This window comes from Anopheles arabiensis, chromosome X (genome assembly GCF_016920715.1).
Source record: "Anopheles arabiensis isolate DONGOLA chromosome X, AaraD3, whole genome shotgun sequence".
Classification (NCBI taxonomy): Eukaryota; Metazoa; Arthropoda; class Insecta; order Diptera; family Culicidae; genus Anopheles; species Anopheles arabiensis.
The window spans coordinates 654,545-671,127 of NC_053519.1; the positions used below are offsets into that span (position 1 = coordinate 654,545).

The 16,583-nt window shown below is 48.5% G+C and overlaps 1 protein-coding gene across 4 annotated transcripts; it reads left to right on the forward strand.

Annotated features, from left to right (window-relative positions):
- Window positions 1-329: 329 nt before the first annotated feature.
- On the forward strand, window positions 330-16,583 carry LOC120905926 (protein single-minded-like). Of its 4 annotated transcripts, none has more exons than XM_040317272.1 (7): window positions 330-798; window positions 7,181-7,375; window positions 8,761-9,584; window positions 9,661-9,866; window positions 10,337-10,443; window positions 10,600-10,747; window positions 10,842-16,583. In XM_040317272.1, exons 2-7 carry the CDS (start codon window positions 7,201-7,203, stop codon window positions 12,859-12,861), a joined length of 3,480 nt encoding a protein of 1,159 aa, XP_040173206.1. In that variant the 5' UTR covers window positions 330-798; window positions 7,181-7,200; the 3' UTR covers window positions 12,862-16,583. The 4 variants fall into 4 exon arrangements, with proteins under 4 accessions (XP_040173206.1, XP_040173208.1, XP_040173207.1 ...); XM_040317274.1 differs by lacking the exon at window positions 330-798 and adding an exon at window positions 4,521-4,943; XM_040317273.1 differs by lacking the exon at window positions 330-798 and adding an exon at window positions 4,956-6,002.

Here is a 16,583-nt window from a genome sequence, read left to right on the forward strand (position 1 = left end):
TTCGTCCTGCTCGGCCGGTCGCTGGTTCGTCTGCTCTCGCTCTGCTCCATGCTCGAATCACGTCCTTTGCACCGTGCTATGCTGGCTATGTTGTTGCCACACCAGCATCCCTCTCTGTTTGTTCGCACTGCTTGCTTTCGCCTCCCAACATGCCCACAACGTTGCCAGTGCGCGGGAAAGAGAGTGGCATAGTTTATGCGGCACGCACGGTTGCGCCGGTTTCACACTGGCAATCCGGAAGTGGCATTGATCCTGGCGGCTGTGTGGCGGTGTGTGTGTGTGTGTCTGTGTTTAGCGAGCTGCCAAGCAGCGAAAAACTGAACCGTTCCCAGACTCCGGTCACACACAGTCGGTGGACGGGTTTTTAGACGATCACGAACGTTCCGCCGGTGCGTGTTTCCGACGCTGGTAAGACATTTTCCGACCAAACCGTGCACACACATTTCGTGCAGGCGAGCTTTGTGTCTTGCGTTAGAACTTTTAGTGATTCTGTGGTTGCGGTTGTTGGATGCAATTTTGCTAGTTAAACACAAGTGTAGAGTGTGTGAAGTGTTTTTCTTCATATCTAATGTTGTGTTCCGAATGAAACGTCTCAAGGTGAGCGTGATCTTGATCTCGTGACGAGAAGTGATGCCACAAAGGCGACGATTTGGTGCAGTGGAAATGGCTTAAATAGACAACCGCATCAACGAGTACAGGAGCCACGATCAAACACGGTTTGTCGGCGGGTCAACTAAATCGAGTGTACGATCTGTTGAGGAGGCGACTATCGGACTCGTTCGGCCAAGGACGATAGAGGTAAAATGAGAAAAATGGCACACATTAAATTTTCAAGCTAAATATGTTGAAAATTTAACGAAGGTTCATCTTCGGCGAGTGAAAAGGACAATTAATGGGTTGGAGTGAATGTTTCCCTAAAAAAATCCAGTCACGATTATGGAATATTATGGCATATTTGGAGCATTAATTAACATTAAAATAGACATAAAACAATTCAATTGAAAAGCAAATCTTTGCTGGAGGACAAACCTCGATAAGGCAATCGAACCACCTCCGATCAACACAGGACGCACCGAATTTACCATTCGACCAAATGGATGCTCCTTGAAGTTTATTCCAGCAGCTTCCAGTTTCAATTCAATCAATGCAATTGGCAGATAGCAAGTCTGATTCTTAACAATTTATCCCCACTTAAGTTATAATAAAAGCCTAATAAAAGACTTGCAAAATAAGTTATAGGGATTGTGGGGAAAAAATTGTACGAAGTGCAGTTTACTAAGCTTTTCTATTTAAAAAAATAATCCATTCCTTCGCGGACCACTTCTGTTATTATCCGTGTATCCCGTGTATCTTGACTGAACCTGCTCCAAAAACCATACCGGTTAATGCCAAGGATACCGAACCCTTTCCAGAACTTACACTGAACCCGTAATGGTCCTGGAACTGATCTTGACCCCGTGCAGATCCTGTTACATATACCTACGAGTACTGGAACTGATATCACACCCATACTGCTTTTTTATATAATACGAGACCTGAATAGTATCTCAATCTGTCTCAGATGCCTCAGAAAAGAAGGTCATTTGTTTCATTTACATTTTGTAGAAAAGTTGCCGCGACATTTTAATATATCTGGACCTACAGTAGCGGCCACCTAAAGTAGGACACAGATATTCTGATTTTGAGGCTTCCTGGACAGTTCCTCGGACCACTTACCGGAAAACTTTCCTCACACGTCGTTGATGACATAATTTAGCTTTATTTGAGCCAAAAATTAGGCCAAGATATGGAAAATCACGAAAACTCCCAAAACCCCAAACCCCAAAGATTCCAAAGCGTTTAACTATAGAATTCTGACTGTAATTTGTATCGTTCTTTCCTTACTAAAACTTGTATTTTGCTTCCCTTATCGTACTCGACACACTTAAAACCAAATCGGTGTTGTGTTTTCCATAACTAAAGCGATTGCCATTGTATAAATGTAAACTAAACAAAAAGCATCCAAACTATCAGAAAGTAACACTGATCAGCCTTTGCTAGAATTTTATTATAGAGATAGTTTCAATTGCCCCCTGGCCTGCCTGGCTATCGAAACAAAATCAAACGAATGGTTCTCTCATTGCAACTTTCAACTGTTTCAGCCATTACTGATACAAACCCTTAGACTCCAAATTAAATTCTAATAATAGTGAGGAAATCAGCAATCGGATAAACACTTCGTTTGAGATCAATACATTAACTACTATGTTTATGGGCCCAAGCCCGTTTATGTTTAGCATGTTGTTGCTTGTTTGATTTGAACCAAAGCATAGCGTTCAATTGCTCTTGTTTATTACTTCGCCAAGTGTTTCATATTACGGAGCGAAAAGCAATAACAACTGAGCCGGCTACAAGCTCACTGGCTATCAAAAAAACAGTGTTGCGTTGGTGCTTTGTTCACTGACAGAGATCCCAGAGATCATAAAAATAAGTTGCTTCAAACTTTGTTTCCTTTCGCTCGAACAAAAAAAAAAAATAATAATAATAACCCCGTGTCAAATAACTTATCGAATGCGAGGCGACCGAGTACGTGACAAAAGAAGGGTTTTGCCGATGGTTTGTTGCCGTCGCACAGTGGAGCTGCTTTTGTGCCCAACGCAAGCCCGCAGGCATTGTGCTTCTACACAAATGTGTGCCTGACGCTTTCTTCGATTCATGAACATCGGTCCGATTAGCATCGCTGCACAGTATGGAAAAACAATTTCTAACACGCCTAATTATTCTACCCGCCCTCAAACATGTTCCGAGTCCATGAATGCTTCTGCTGTGTTTGTGAGTGTGCCGGGGCGGTCAACTGGAACGGGTGCTGCACCCGCCCGGGCCCGGCCAGCATCCTCTGGCAGCATCGGGGACAAACAACCCGAATTCCGGTCGATGTCCTTTCGGGCCATAGCCAGAAGCCAAGGCACAGGCCCGTGCCGCCAGCCGTAATTTGACCCGCCCGGGTGTCGGGTGGCCAGCTCGCGCGGTTTTGAGCAAGGCTCAGCTGCTGGCACTGTCAACCAACCGAAAACAAAGGCAATTTGTTGTGTTGCGCGGAACATAGAACGGCGGGCGACCGGTTTCCGTTCCAGCGCGGGACGTTTTGCTACTGAAGCTGAAATGTGTCATACAGACGGATTGGTGGAGCTGCAAGCTGTACAGACGTTTGTGGAGCTGGAGGAAGTTGATTGTTTTGTGAAAATCTACAGAGAGGCACGCTCGAGTCGTAAAAGACTATCGACCGTTGCGAAGCCTCCAGGGCAGCTAGCAGAACCACCCCAGGCCATGTATCCATTTTCTTGGGACGTCGGCTTCCAACATCGACATTGCGAGATATCGTGCCACGGACGGAAGAAAGTTCTCCAGCAACTTTGAAATCGTTCTGCTGGGTGAATCTTCCCGAGCGGCGAAGACTACGACGAGGTACGCGTTGTGAGGCACGGATGTTTACATTATGTATTTCAAGCCATATTTTGTGACTTGATTCATCTATACGCTAAAGACGTTCTCTGAGACACAGACCGTGCTTAATCGGGTTTAGTTTGGGATATAACTTGGCATGCGATTTCTTTGGAACACAATTTAGGGTCCGCTCCATAATTCAACTGCACATTAGTGATGGGTAAATTCAACAAAAATCTGGAATCGCTTCCGAACGACTCCGCCAAAATTGGAAGCGGTTCCCGAAGGTAGGTGCAAAACTCCGATCTCGGAGCCGTCTGGAGCCGTTCGGAGCCGTTCGGAGCCGTCTGGAGCCGTCCGGAGCCGTCCGGAGACGTCTGGAACCGTCCGGAGCCGTCCGGAACCGTCCGGAGCCGCTAGTCGGCAGCCGGAGCCGTCCGGAGTCGGCGGAGCCGTTGGAGCCGTCGGAGCCGTCCGGAGCCGTCGGAGCTGTTCGGAGCCGTCGGAGCTGTCCGGAGCCGTCGGAGCTGTCCGGAGCCGTCGGAGCCGTCTAGAGCCGTCGGAGCCGTCCGGAGCCGTCCGGAGCCGCTAGTCGGCAGCCGGAGCCGTCCGGAGCCGGCGGAGCCGTCGGAGCCGTTGGAGCCGTCAGAGTAGTTGTAATAGTCGGAAGCATTCTGAAGCGCATTAATTTCCCGATATTAGTGATAATTTTATTGTAAAAAACAGCTTACGAGTAAAAAAGGAGTCTTCTTCATTTATTGGTATGAAGCTTTTTCAAAGCCGGAGTAGCAATGCTTGGAAGCGATTCCGAGCCGTGGGTGCGATTCCGGTTACCCATCACTACTGCACATTAGTGACGGTATGCCACCGCACATGCACTCCTTAACGCCTCCGCAGAACTCTCGTTTTGTGTACATAAATCTCACACTAAACTGTTTCCTGCTCGCGCTTCCCCGCATCTGTCGTCCTACAAAGATGCTTAATTTTGCAAAAAAAAAAAAACACTACAACAACGCCGCCAGCCGAACCGGGCGATAAAAGAGGTTGGATTTTTACGACCACTTAAAAATCGAACGCTAACAACCCGCCCAGGTACACCCAGGAGGTGAAGGTGAGAGTTTTGCTCATCTTTCAGTTTCCCGTACACTCAGAAGGGTGGTGCAGTGACGTGTGTGGCTTAATTTTATCAACTCGACAAAACTGTTGTGTGCATCTTCTAATGCGGTCCTGCACCACCATTCCTGTGTTCCAGCAGTTAATGAAAACAGCTTCAAACTTTGCTCAGGAAAAAGGGGTTCCGGTGTCTTGCGCATTGTCTCTGCGATGGTGCAGTTTTGGGCAAGACTATATCTGCTGGCGTACCTCGACGAAAAGGAAGCCCGCATGGCAGGGTCGTTTGGAATTGGAGATGCCCAAAAAAACAAAAAAACCAGTGGGCTCATTGTGTGATCTTCTCACCTTGTCGTGATTTGCATGTCATCGATTGTGCGGGAAAATACGATCACCGAATGCCTGATCGGGTACGCATTTGACCCGCATCGCATCCCGCGCGCTGCCAAACAAAACGAACAAGAATGTGAACCATTCACCCGATATCATGATTCTGCCGGATACGCGTCCCGTCACAGCTATCGGCACATTGAGCAAGATTAAAAAAAAAGATGTTTCCCTTTTTGTCGCAATTTTACGCACTAACAGCACAACTGGCGGCACAACCCATAACATCACAAAAAAAACTAAATAAATTGTGTGTGTGTGTGTGTGAGTGTTCCGTCGGCGCCCTTCGAAAAACAAAGCCCAGTAAGCGCCGTGCACCAGCGGCGGAGGACGCAAGTTCCCGTGGCCCCGGTTGAGCCCACGGTTTGTTTATCGTCGCCGAGTTGAGGCCCCCAGACCCAAAACATTTCCCCCCTTTTTTGCATACCCATCCCCGGTTGCCCCTCTGCTCCGTGTCGGACAGGGGCTTTTTCCAAGCAGTGGGGTGTGTGTGTGTGTGTGTGTGTTTGTGTGTGGTAATGACACTGAACGGGGAGTGATTCGTTTGAAGGCAAATTACAAAGGTAAACATATGCTGCAGTAGGCACACGTGCATTGGGAAAAGAAAGAGAGAGGAGGGATGGTAAGAAGAGATGTACTCCAAGGAAAGGTTCTTGAAGCTGACCATCGTCTGCGATGGAAAAAGAGCGTTAATTCGAGCAATTACGAGCAGTTGGAGAAGTTGAAGCGAAGAATTCTGGAACTTTTTCATGGAACATACAGTCTCCAATGGTTGTCTTTATCAAAGATCGCAGCAACCTCTGCGGGAAATGTAGACAATACAACAGATTTGAATACGATTTCGAATACAGATTTCAATACGAAGAATTCTGGAACTTTTTCTTGGAACATACAGTCTCCAATGGTTGTCTTTATCAAAGATCGCAGCAACCTCTGCGGGAAATGTAGACAATACAACAGATTTGTAAGTGTGACACACTCGTAACCAGATCACCACGGCACACTTGTCTAATATGGCAAACAACACACACATACGCATACACAAACAGCACGAAGGAAGCGCCTAGCGGAACCGTATGGCGGTAGGTAAAACATTCTACCATAACTTCAGCGACACTAGATGGAGGTGAAGGGAGGGGGGGGATAGGGTGGGGAGTTTTTGCAACAGAAGGAACTGTACGTGGTGTGGCTCTACGATGGCAACGATTCGTCACAGTGTACGAGCTGCATCGCTAGTGTCCCAACGTGCTCGCGAATAGACCAGAGCTCTACGGGCACCCTTTGCGGTGTGACACTTGCGCGCGCTTTGTTGCAGTTTGGCGCAAGTGGGTTCTTCGCAGTGCTAGCAACGCTACCGGCAGACGATCGCGCAACAGGCTGTGCAAAATAGCCGATCAGTACCGTGTTGTCGCGAATCTTCCCATTTTGCCGTTAGCAGTGATAGAGTGTGAAGGGTTTTCTACGAGCTTTGCAGTGCCTAAAGATGCCTAAAAGTGAGTGTTCCGTGAAACTGTAGGAAATTGTTCGGTCGGGTATCCGGCTGTGTGTGGCTTTGTAGCGATTTGTTTGTGAACAAAATGGTTTAGAATTTGGTGGTGAACAAATGGTTGAGATGTTATAGTTTATATTTAACCACAAAGTGGCGAGCAAGATGTTGACAAGTACATAATGGCGGAAAAGTGTTCATTGATTAATGTGCCCACAAAATAGGCACATATTTATAGTGGGAATTATCTTGACATGCTTGTACGTAGAATATCCGCGGCTTGTTAACGCTCCTACGCCCTGGCCATTTCAAAACGGTTTCTCTCTCTCGCGCGCGTTAATATCGCGGCAGCTGTTTTCCATTCCTTACCCTTCTTAATGCGACATAAGCCATAAATTATGTTGCTAATTTTATGGCTCTATTTCGAACTGTGAGTGTGAGGGCGAACTTGTGAGGCCTGGACGGTTTCGTGATGCACTTTTGCAAAGTAATTGTTGCGCATGAACCATCAGTCCGGAGGAGAAAAAAGTCTGGACACTGTTGAACACGGCATACTTGCACGCTGAGCTCATGGTTGCGCTTTGTTCGCTGCGGCTTTCACTCTCTACCCTGTCCTGCTGCTAGTTGTGCGCATAATCGGGAAAACATGTTACGCCTAGAGCATTAGAGAAGGAGCCACTTCGTCCATTCGTCTGCTGATCAAATGATATCAACTTTCAACTGTTTTTATTTTGTTATTGTTTCACTACAATCGCCTTCCAACGAACGCGCCAGGTCCAACGACACGGTCCGCGATGAAGGAGAAGAGCAAAAATGCCGCCCGGTCCAGGCGGGAAAAGGAGAACGCCGAGTTCCTGGAGCTGGCGAAGCTGCTGCCACTGCCGAGCGCGATCACGTCACAGCTGGACAAGGCGTCGATCATACGGCTGACGACGTCGTACCTGAAGATGCGCGCCGTATTCCCGGAAGGTAGGTTATCGGATGGGTGGGTGGGTGCTTGACCCTAGTGCTAGTGTGGTGTAGTGATGGTAATAACCGCTCATTAGCGTGAGTTAGTTCAGAATTGATATGAGTTGGAATGGTGAGTTAACTCTTTTACGCTTTCTTCAAAACACCCATGTACAAATTACACCAGATCTTCGTTATGAATATCACCTCATCTAAGTTGAACGCAACTCCGTTTAATAACAGAATCGAGACTTAAATCAGCAAGTGTATTTTAAATCATTGCGGCGACTAGCGTGTCATTTAGTGATGGAAAAAAGTTTACCTCGGAATCGATTCCGACTAGCTCTAAAGTTTTCTGGAATCGATTCCTACTGTTCGGAATCGAATCGAATCGGATCCGGCTTCAGAATCGGAATCTAATCCGGAATCAGAATTAGATCCGGAATTGGAATTGACTCCGGAAGCGGCTCCAGAAGGCAATATTGGCATTTCCATGAGGTTCTATGCTGCTATGATTGTATTGATAGCCGCAAAGAATCCAAATTTAATTATAAACGATGCATTCTCATCGAGATTTCGGGACTGGTTTCGCTTCTGAAACTTTAGAACTGATTCCGGTTTCGCAGCTGATTACGATTCCAGCACCGGAATTGATTCCGAACATGGTATCGGAATCATATAGCTCCGAGCTCACGCCACTAAGATTTTATTTATTTATACTCTCGCACAGTGAGTTAATTCCAAGATGATGTCTAATGCGCTGAGTGCTACACCACTTTTGTTTACACACATTATGTTTACATTCTTAATGGCTATGGTATATGATAGCTATTACCCCCAGAGAAGTGTAATTGAATATAAACGAACTAAAAGTTGATGAAAACAATGAATTTTAATACTCGATTGGTTATTGTCTTGTTTATTACTCGTTTTATATTATGTTTAGATAATCAATATCAAGAATACGACAGTTTTATGTCGTGTATGCATTTTAGTTCAGTAAGATGATTCAGGTACGTCCACCCAGCATTATTTGGAGCTTTCCGGAATCGCTTGGAGTAATCCGGAGTCGTCCGGAGTCGATCGGATTCGTCCGGAGTAGTTCAGTGTCGTTTGGAGTCCTTCGGAGTCGAAATGAAATGCGTGATTCTCAAGCACAGTACAACGATCGACTCCGAGTCCGGTCGACTCCGGATGACTCCGACTCTGGACAACTCCGGACGACGCTGGATGCGCTCCATGGTACAATTGATACAAATAACAGTGCCCGTGAGGCTTTACCAACATTGGAATAGCGAATTTCGCCCCAAAACCTATCAAAGTTTGCTAGATAGCTAGCACCCTGCGGTAAAACTGTTACCATTTTTTACCAACTCCAAACTCTCCGGCTTCCCAACAAACCACAGGTCTCGGCGATGCGTGGGGCACTCAGCACATCCCGAACAATCCGCGCGATCTCGCGATCAAGGAGCTCGGATCGCACCTGCTGCAAACACTGGACGGGTTCATCTTTGTCGTCGCACCGGACGGCAAGATCATGTACATCTCCGAGACGGCCTCGGTCCATCTCGGGCTCAGCCAGGTTGAGCTGACCGGCAACTCGATCTACGAGTACATCCACAACTACGACCAGGACGAGATGACGTCCGTGCTGTCGCTGCAACCGAACATGTACGTCGGGCCGCCGGCCGGTGGCAACGGTACGGAACCGTCCCCCGGTACCGGTCCGCTCCTCGCCTCAACACCCTCGCACTCCTCGCTAGCAGCGGATGCGGGCGGACCGACGGGCACCACCGATTCGCCCATCTCGCCGTTTGCCAGCCTGCTGCACCACCAACACCACCATCACCATCCGGGCGGTGGCGAATCGCCCCCGCAAAGTCTCACCTCGTCCGGTGGCTCGATCGGTACCACGCTCGGCGGACCGCTCGGTCAGTCACCCAACGACATGCAAGCGGGAATGCACCAGCAGCAGCAGCAGCATATGGGCGGCAACGGTGGACATTCGCCGCTCGGAGCGGTGTACGGGAGTGGTCCGGGCGGGTACGGCGGTATGCCGCAGCCGCCGCACCACCACCACAACCACAATCACCATCACGGCCACTATCACCATCATCACCATCACAGCTACGGTCAGCACCAGACGATCGAGATCGAGCGGACGTTCTTCCTCCGGATGAAGTGTGTGCTGGCGAAGCGAAATGCAGGCCTCACGACCAGCGGCTACAAGGTCAGTACTGAATCCGGTGACGCAATCGCTAGCGTTCAGAATCGGACCAAAACATCCAATGTCCCACACTTCGCAGGTAATACACTGTTCCGGCTACCTGAAGGCACGCATCTACCCAGGCGACGCGACGTACGGCGAAGGGCACAGCTGCATCCAGAACCTGGGCCTGGTCGCGGTCGGCCACTCGCTACCCCCGTCCGCCATCACCGAGATCAAGCTCTACCAGAACATGTTTATGTTCCGCGCCAGCATGGATCTGAAGCTGATTTTCCTGGACGCCAAGTAAGTTTGCACTGTCCCCGTTACACGCGGGAGGAGCTTGGGAAATTGTAATCGGGCACTTTTATGACGTACCAGTGCCGCTCAACTTCTCCCTCACTCGCCAACGACCCATCGCGTACCGCACCCTAACGGGCCGAGTTTGTTTGCCAAGCGGCGGAAATCCCTGCAACGTGTCAAATCTCGTTTCTCACTGGCAGCATTACTCATACCACGCGCTTATTGCCACTTATTGTTGGAATACCAAAAAAAAAAAACAAAACAGGCAACCACTTTGCACTTGTTTTACTAGAGCCTCCGTCAGCACACTCGTTTCTGGAGGGGGAACTACATCAAGGGAGTCTTTTCTCGCTCTCTAAAAAAATCAATCAATAAACACGATACATGGGGTGCGGCGTCCTCCTCCTGTGGTGCCTAGAGTAGTGACGGTAATTGCTGAATCTGGGCCGTTCGGCTTTTCTTTCTCTCCACAGAGTGGCCCAGCTGACGGGCTACGAGCCGCAGGATTTGATCGAGAAAACGCTCTACCAGTACGTCCACGCAGCGGACATTCTTCACATGCGCTACTCCCATCAAGTGTGTAAGTGTGCGGCGGAGTGTCCTAACGGCCGTAATAGGACGTAATCGATACGTCGGCAGGCTTTCAGTCTCACTTTAGCTAACCGAATTTGTTTTGTGGCTTTCTTTTTTGTTGTTTTTCCTTTTTCTTTCTTTTGGGTGCGCACTTCCAACACAGTGATGTACAAGGGCCAAGTGACGACCAAGTACTATCGCTTCCTGACGAAGGGCGGTGGCTGGGCGTGGGTGCAATCGTACGCCACGGTCGTGCACAACACGCGCTCCTCCCGTCCGCACTGCATCGTCAGCGTGAACTATGTGCTGAGGTGAGTGGATGTTTCGATATAATTTGTTTGTCCCCAATGCTTGGAGTATGATTTCAATGTTTTTTTTTTATGTTGCTCTACTTCATCCTCGCAGCGACCAGGAGGCGCAGGATCTGCTGCTGAATGAGGTGCAGCAGCCACAGCACAGTGCGCCCACCCAGCACCAACCGTCGCCGAGCGTCAAGCCGGAAGCTGGTGGTGGTGGTGGTGTTGGTAGTGGTGGTGCCGCCAACAACAAGGAGCGTAGTCTGAGCGAACCGGCTACGGCGCTGGCCGCCACTATGACGCCCGTTTCCGGGCTAGCGTCCGGTGTGCCCGCCCACATGTCCCCGATCGGTGGTACCGTGGTGGTGGGCGGCAACAATGGTACGGCGCGGCGCGGCTCCTCAGTACAGCCACCGCATCAGGCCAGCATGGCGTATGGTTTGCTGGGGAAGGAACTGCAGCACCAGGACCATCTACAGCAGCAGCAGCAGCAGCAACATCAGCACAACACCTTCCTTCAGCTCGCCAACCTGGACGATGATGCAAGTCTCGGACCGATACCGGGCGCCCCGTCCGCCTGTCTGGTGACGCATCCCGGGTCCACGGGTCTGCCCCCGTCCACCGGGCAGGACGAGTACGAGCTGCAGATGCAGTACGGGGCCGGCACGACCCACCAGCAGGAGCCGAACACGGGCAGCACCGGGTACTGCATGAACGCGGCCCCGACCGGCGGCCTACTGGAGGGCCACGGAGCTGGTCCACATCCGGGGACGGACGGGAGCGACGCGTTTCTGGAGCCGTACTACGACCAGTTCTACGGTGGGTACGACTCCCGGCAGGATCCCATCTCGATGCGACCGTATTCAGCCAGCTCGAACAGCTGCAGCAGCTCGGAGGCGGAGGGTGTGCTCGGACATCAGCAGCAGCATCATCAGCAACATCATCACCAGCAGCAGCAGCAGCAGCAGCAGCAACATCACCAGCAGCATCCGCTCCAGCAGCAGCCTCCGCCGCCCAGCTACGGCAGCATGAGCATGGCTGGGGCTGGCGTGTTGCGTCAGCACGTCACCACCGGCGACCTGGGGAACACCTACGGTGACCACCATCAGCTCGACTTTGCACCGACGAATGGCCATCAGCAGCAGCATCACCACCACCAACTCCAACAGCTCGACCAGCACACAGCTCACACGAACGGCGGCAACTCCAGCTTTCTGTACGACGCGTCGCCGGCGACGATGGACGGCAGCACCAGCTCGGCCTCCCCGTTCGATGGCATCGCGCAACCGTTCGAGCTGCACCATCTCCCGACCACCCACGGGCACTTCCGGCAGCAGCAACATCCCGACCTGCAGCAGCAGCTCGGCGAGTCGCCGCTGGTATCGTCGACGTCTTCGTCGTCGTCGTCCGCCCTGCTCGGTGGGTCGCCCGCACGCCGTCCAGCGCCCGATCGCGACGAGGCGGTCGTCGGCGGGGCGGAACCGGGCGCCTCCAAGCAGCCGAAGCTGGCCAACCACCACCAGCATCAGCACCAGCTGGCGAATGGCACAGTCAGCAGCAACGGGACGACCACCGGGAGTGCCAATGCGCTGCAGGCGACAAACGGTGCTGCCACCAGTAACAACCTGAGAAGCGCTGGTAACGGCAGTATCATTATCAGCACCACCGACACCAACCAGGGCGCCGATACGAATGGCGTCGTCACGGTCAGCATCAATCTGAACCATCTGCACAGCAGCACCGGCGGCGTTAGCAGTAGCAGCAGCAGCAGCAGCGGAGGTCCATCAGCCATCAGCAACAGCCATCTTCTTAACACCAGCGCTAATGATCATAATGGTGCCATTAACAACAACAACAATAACAACAACAACAACACTAACAGTAATAATAATAATCTGCACAGTTTGGAGAAGAAGGGCGGCCCGGTGCCTAACCGCAACTCGCAGCCGGTGCGAAGTCAGCCGCCGCACTACACTGCCGACTCGCACTACGATCTGCCGCACTACACGAGCGTCATCGTCGAGTCGACGGCGAACGGGTCGACGGCCGCGCCCAACAACGGCACGAACAGCGTCACCGGCAAGCTCTCGTCCAACGAGTACATCTCGCAGCAGCAGCCGTGCACGTAAGCAAGGCCATTGACAGAGAAGGGATTATTGTAATAATAAGCCAATACATCCACCACACAAACCGATCAAAGCGCGCGGTATAATTCCATTTTTCCGAGGCCACTTTAATCAAATTATAAGTCGGTTGGGCGAAGCCGAAATAAAGAACAGGAGATTACTACCGCTAAGGGTAATTTATGCGCGTGTGCTACTAACCTTTTTGGCGTGTATATTTGCTGTCGGTTTTTTCGGCACATTGAAAGCAGGGCCCTACTCCTTCGTAGAGCAGCTATAACTAAGGCACATATGGTGCCTTTTTATTGCCACTCGCAGCTTCATATTGCGTGGCTAGAACTTTTATCCCCCCGGTTCTGTCAGGCAAGTGTTTCGATTAGGTATTGAGCACATCACATTAGGTTGGTAGTTGGATTAGGTTGGTTGCACATCAGGGGCTAGTGTTGGGTCAAGCTGAATTCAAGATTCATGAATCTCAATGAATCTTTGAAATGATTCAATGAATCTGAATCTCTGCTTGTTAACATTCATGATCCGCGAAAGATTAATAGAGCTTGAGCTATCTTCTTGTTCTTCTTCTAGGCGTAACAACCTACGGGGTGAGATCAGCGTACACAAGCATTCAAGACTTCAATAAACTAGATATCACGCAGCCGATAGTCTGTTTTGCGACGGGGAGACGGACTGAAACCCACGAATTTGTACCTTGGGATCGCGCCAATTCAATCTTTTTCAAATGTATGCATGTCTAGAGATGCATCAATCGCTGGAGATTTATAAATCTTAATGGATTTATGAATCTTATGGTTTCATGAATCCTTGGAGATCCTTTAAGTTTTTAGAGAATCGTGAATCCTTGAAGACTCTTGAATCTGTAAAGCTTTTTGAATCTATGAAGATTCGATTCGAAATTCGAATCACTCATTGCTGAAGATGCATATGAATGAATCTCAACGTAAGATTCATGAATCCCAACACTAACCAGGACACCAATCGCATTCCCTCAGCGCAGCTAATTAATCGAGAGCACACACTCCCTCTGCCGAAGCCAAAAACACATCGTGGGAACCGACATGGAGTAGGACATCGTGGAGCTGCTGCTGTTCGTTACTTTGCTATTTAACTTTATTTATTGTATGTCTTCTTTCACATTTCCTCAAGTTTTTCATTCATTTTCCCATCCACCGGGTTTGTAATGCGTGTGTAAAGGGGGATGAGGGGAGAGGGGAGGGGAGATAAAAGGGGTGTCTGCTGTCTTTTTTCATAAGTTGACGCTCTCTCACAGACTCTCTTTTCAGGGATTCTTTTTCCTATGTCCGTGGGTTTTTATGTTTCGAGGACACGTGTGTGTGTGTTTGTGTATATGTGTGTGTCCGTTACGATTCCAAAGGAAAGTTTTTTGGATGTTTGAGCAGAACTTTTGGCGTAACACACCCACATGCACACACACGCACCGCGAACAGGATTAGTGAACATCACAGTTAATCAATTCAATACAATCAATACAATACTTGTAAGGAGAGAGAATGGGAGGGAGTGGATGAGGAAGGGGTAGGCTACTTTCATGTTAAACATTACAGATGTTACTTTAAGAACTATTATTAGTATTACTTATGCACTCTACCAATGGCTCCTAACATCGTTATTAAGTGAGGCGTGATTTCTTCCACTCCTGCCACACCACCAGAGGTTTTTTTTGTGTGTGTGTGAGGGTGTTGTCTAGATTTTGTTTCTGTTTTATTATTATGATTACTTCTGTTTTCTGGTAACTTGTGGTAAGTTGTGTGCTGTGTGCATGCACGCCCCCGTTCAATCTTTCGTCCGTGCTACTGGAAGATGATAAAATGCGCCAATCTATTCATGACTCGTGGATATTGTTCTGCTTTTGGTTTGGGCTTTTTCGACCAGTTGTCAAACCAGTCAGACGCCAGATGAGCCTTAGAATATCCTCAACCGAAGGAAATGCTGCTGCATCTATATTAGAATACTTCTAGCTAAACCATATTGGGATGTTTGTGAAATCATTTAATATTTTCTTTTTTTTTTTGTTTTGCAAAAGTGTATGTGGTATATAAAAAGAAAACCCGGTCGCTCTATTCTTCTAATAATTGCATAATCTCCTCGTTTCCTACACAGCAATTTCGGGTCGGTGTGTGTGCTAGTGGTGATTTACGAATATCCAATGATTTATAGGCCGCGAAAAATCATTCAGAGTTTCTGGATCGCTGTGCAAATCCCAATGTCTAATTAAGGCTATTGTGCTCGTTCACGCGTTTGTTGTTCCTTGGGGGGCGCCGTAACAGCGTCAAACGAAGTTTCTACAACATCCAATGTGTTTTTTTGTTAACAACTTCCAACTTCTAATCCAATGTGCGAGGAAGACTTGGAAGAGATTATCTCCGCTTAACAAAACTGAGAGAAAGACTGAGATACATGATAGTGCGGGAGATGGTCGTGGTACACTATTTTCAATGTTTCTGTTCCTGTGTTTCCTCTCGTCCATAACACACACACACACACTGATTATCAGATTTCATATTTCTTCCAATCTCGAACTCCAACAACTTAATACAAACATTACACCGAAAAAACAAGCGCTAGTGTGCAGACTCCCAGTTCAAGATTGGTCTCCCTATCTTTTTAGCATATTTATACACACACACACATTGAAGCATCATTTAAAGATGGGTTTTGCCGTGGTTTGCACATTATGAGTAGTTCCTCCCCGTCATCCCATCCTGGATTGGTAATCGATCGACCCCCGGCCTCGCTGCCTTCACTCCGTGACTGTTTCGCTGAACGTGGCAGCAGCGAAGAATGTTCACAACAGCTACAAGATCAGTTTCAGTTAACGTGTGTGTTTCTTAGAAAAATAACAACGGCACACACAAACAAACCCCATCCGACAGACACACTCTCTGCCAATCCGTTCCAATAAGTAGTAGTTTATGCGGCTCAAGAGTTGTCTACTAGTACACGTGTGCTTTTATTTTTGTGTTTTTAGTCCTTCATTTTCTTAGCTTTCCCGTTCCTACTGTGATTGATTTGGCAACAATTTGGGGGAGGGGGGGGGGAATGCTACAAAGAGATACCCTTAGTGCAGAGTACACCGGTCACGTGTTGCGTGAAAGGGGAGGGGTGCTTATCTAGAATTATCGCGCCAATAAGCATTTATATTTTCATTTAATTTTTTTCAATTTCATAAAGCTTTTATATGTATATTTGCCGTGTGCTTTCCGACTTTCTTCCGCTTTGCTTTGCATGTTTCGTCACCCTCCCTGCCCGTTCTCCACAGTAATTGATCGTTGTGCACTTTGCGTGTTTTTTTTTGTTTCTTCTTCATATAAACCGTATTATTGTTGTAAGTTTTCTTTTTGTACAAACCAAAAACCGGAAGCTACATCGTGGGAGAGCAGATATTATAATCGTTCTAAGTTTGTAGAAACACGATTCCAAACAAAAATGTAATGAAGTTTAAGTAAGAGAACGAATGACGTGTCATATCTAGCGACGTTGACAAACGCAAAAGCATGTGTAAGAATAAAACAAAGAAACATAGTTAAAATTAAGGCATATCTTCATAAGAAAAGAAAGAGAAAGACAGGGTGAAAGCGGTCCTTAGAAGAAACAAAACCCGACTACAGTAGGTACGTGTACGAAGAACCTGCGCAATGTTAATGTTGAATGATGAAAACAAGCAATAAAATAAATCAATGTACAGACATGAA

Bases quoted from the DNA above. Each gene is read 5' to 3' on its own strand.
- LOC120905926 (XM_040317271.1), top strand. The intron at 9,867-10,336 runs GTAAGTTTGCAC...TTCTCTCCACAG, and splicing joins CTGATTTTCCTGGACGCCAA to AGTGGCCCAGCTGACGGGCT. The intron at 10,444-10,599 runs GTAAGTGTGCGG...CTTCCAACACAG, and splicing joins GCGCTACTCCCATCAAGTGT to TGATGTACAAGGGCCAAGTG.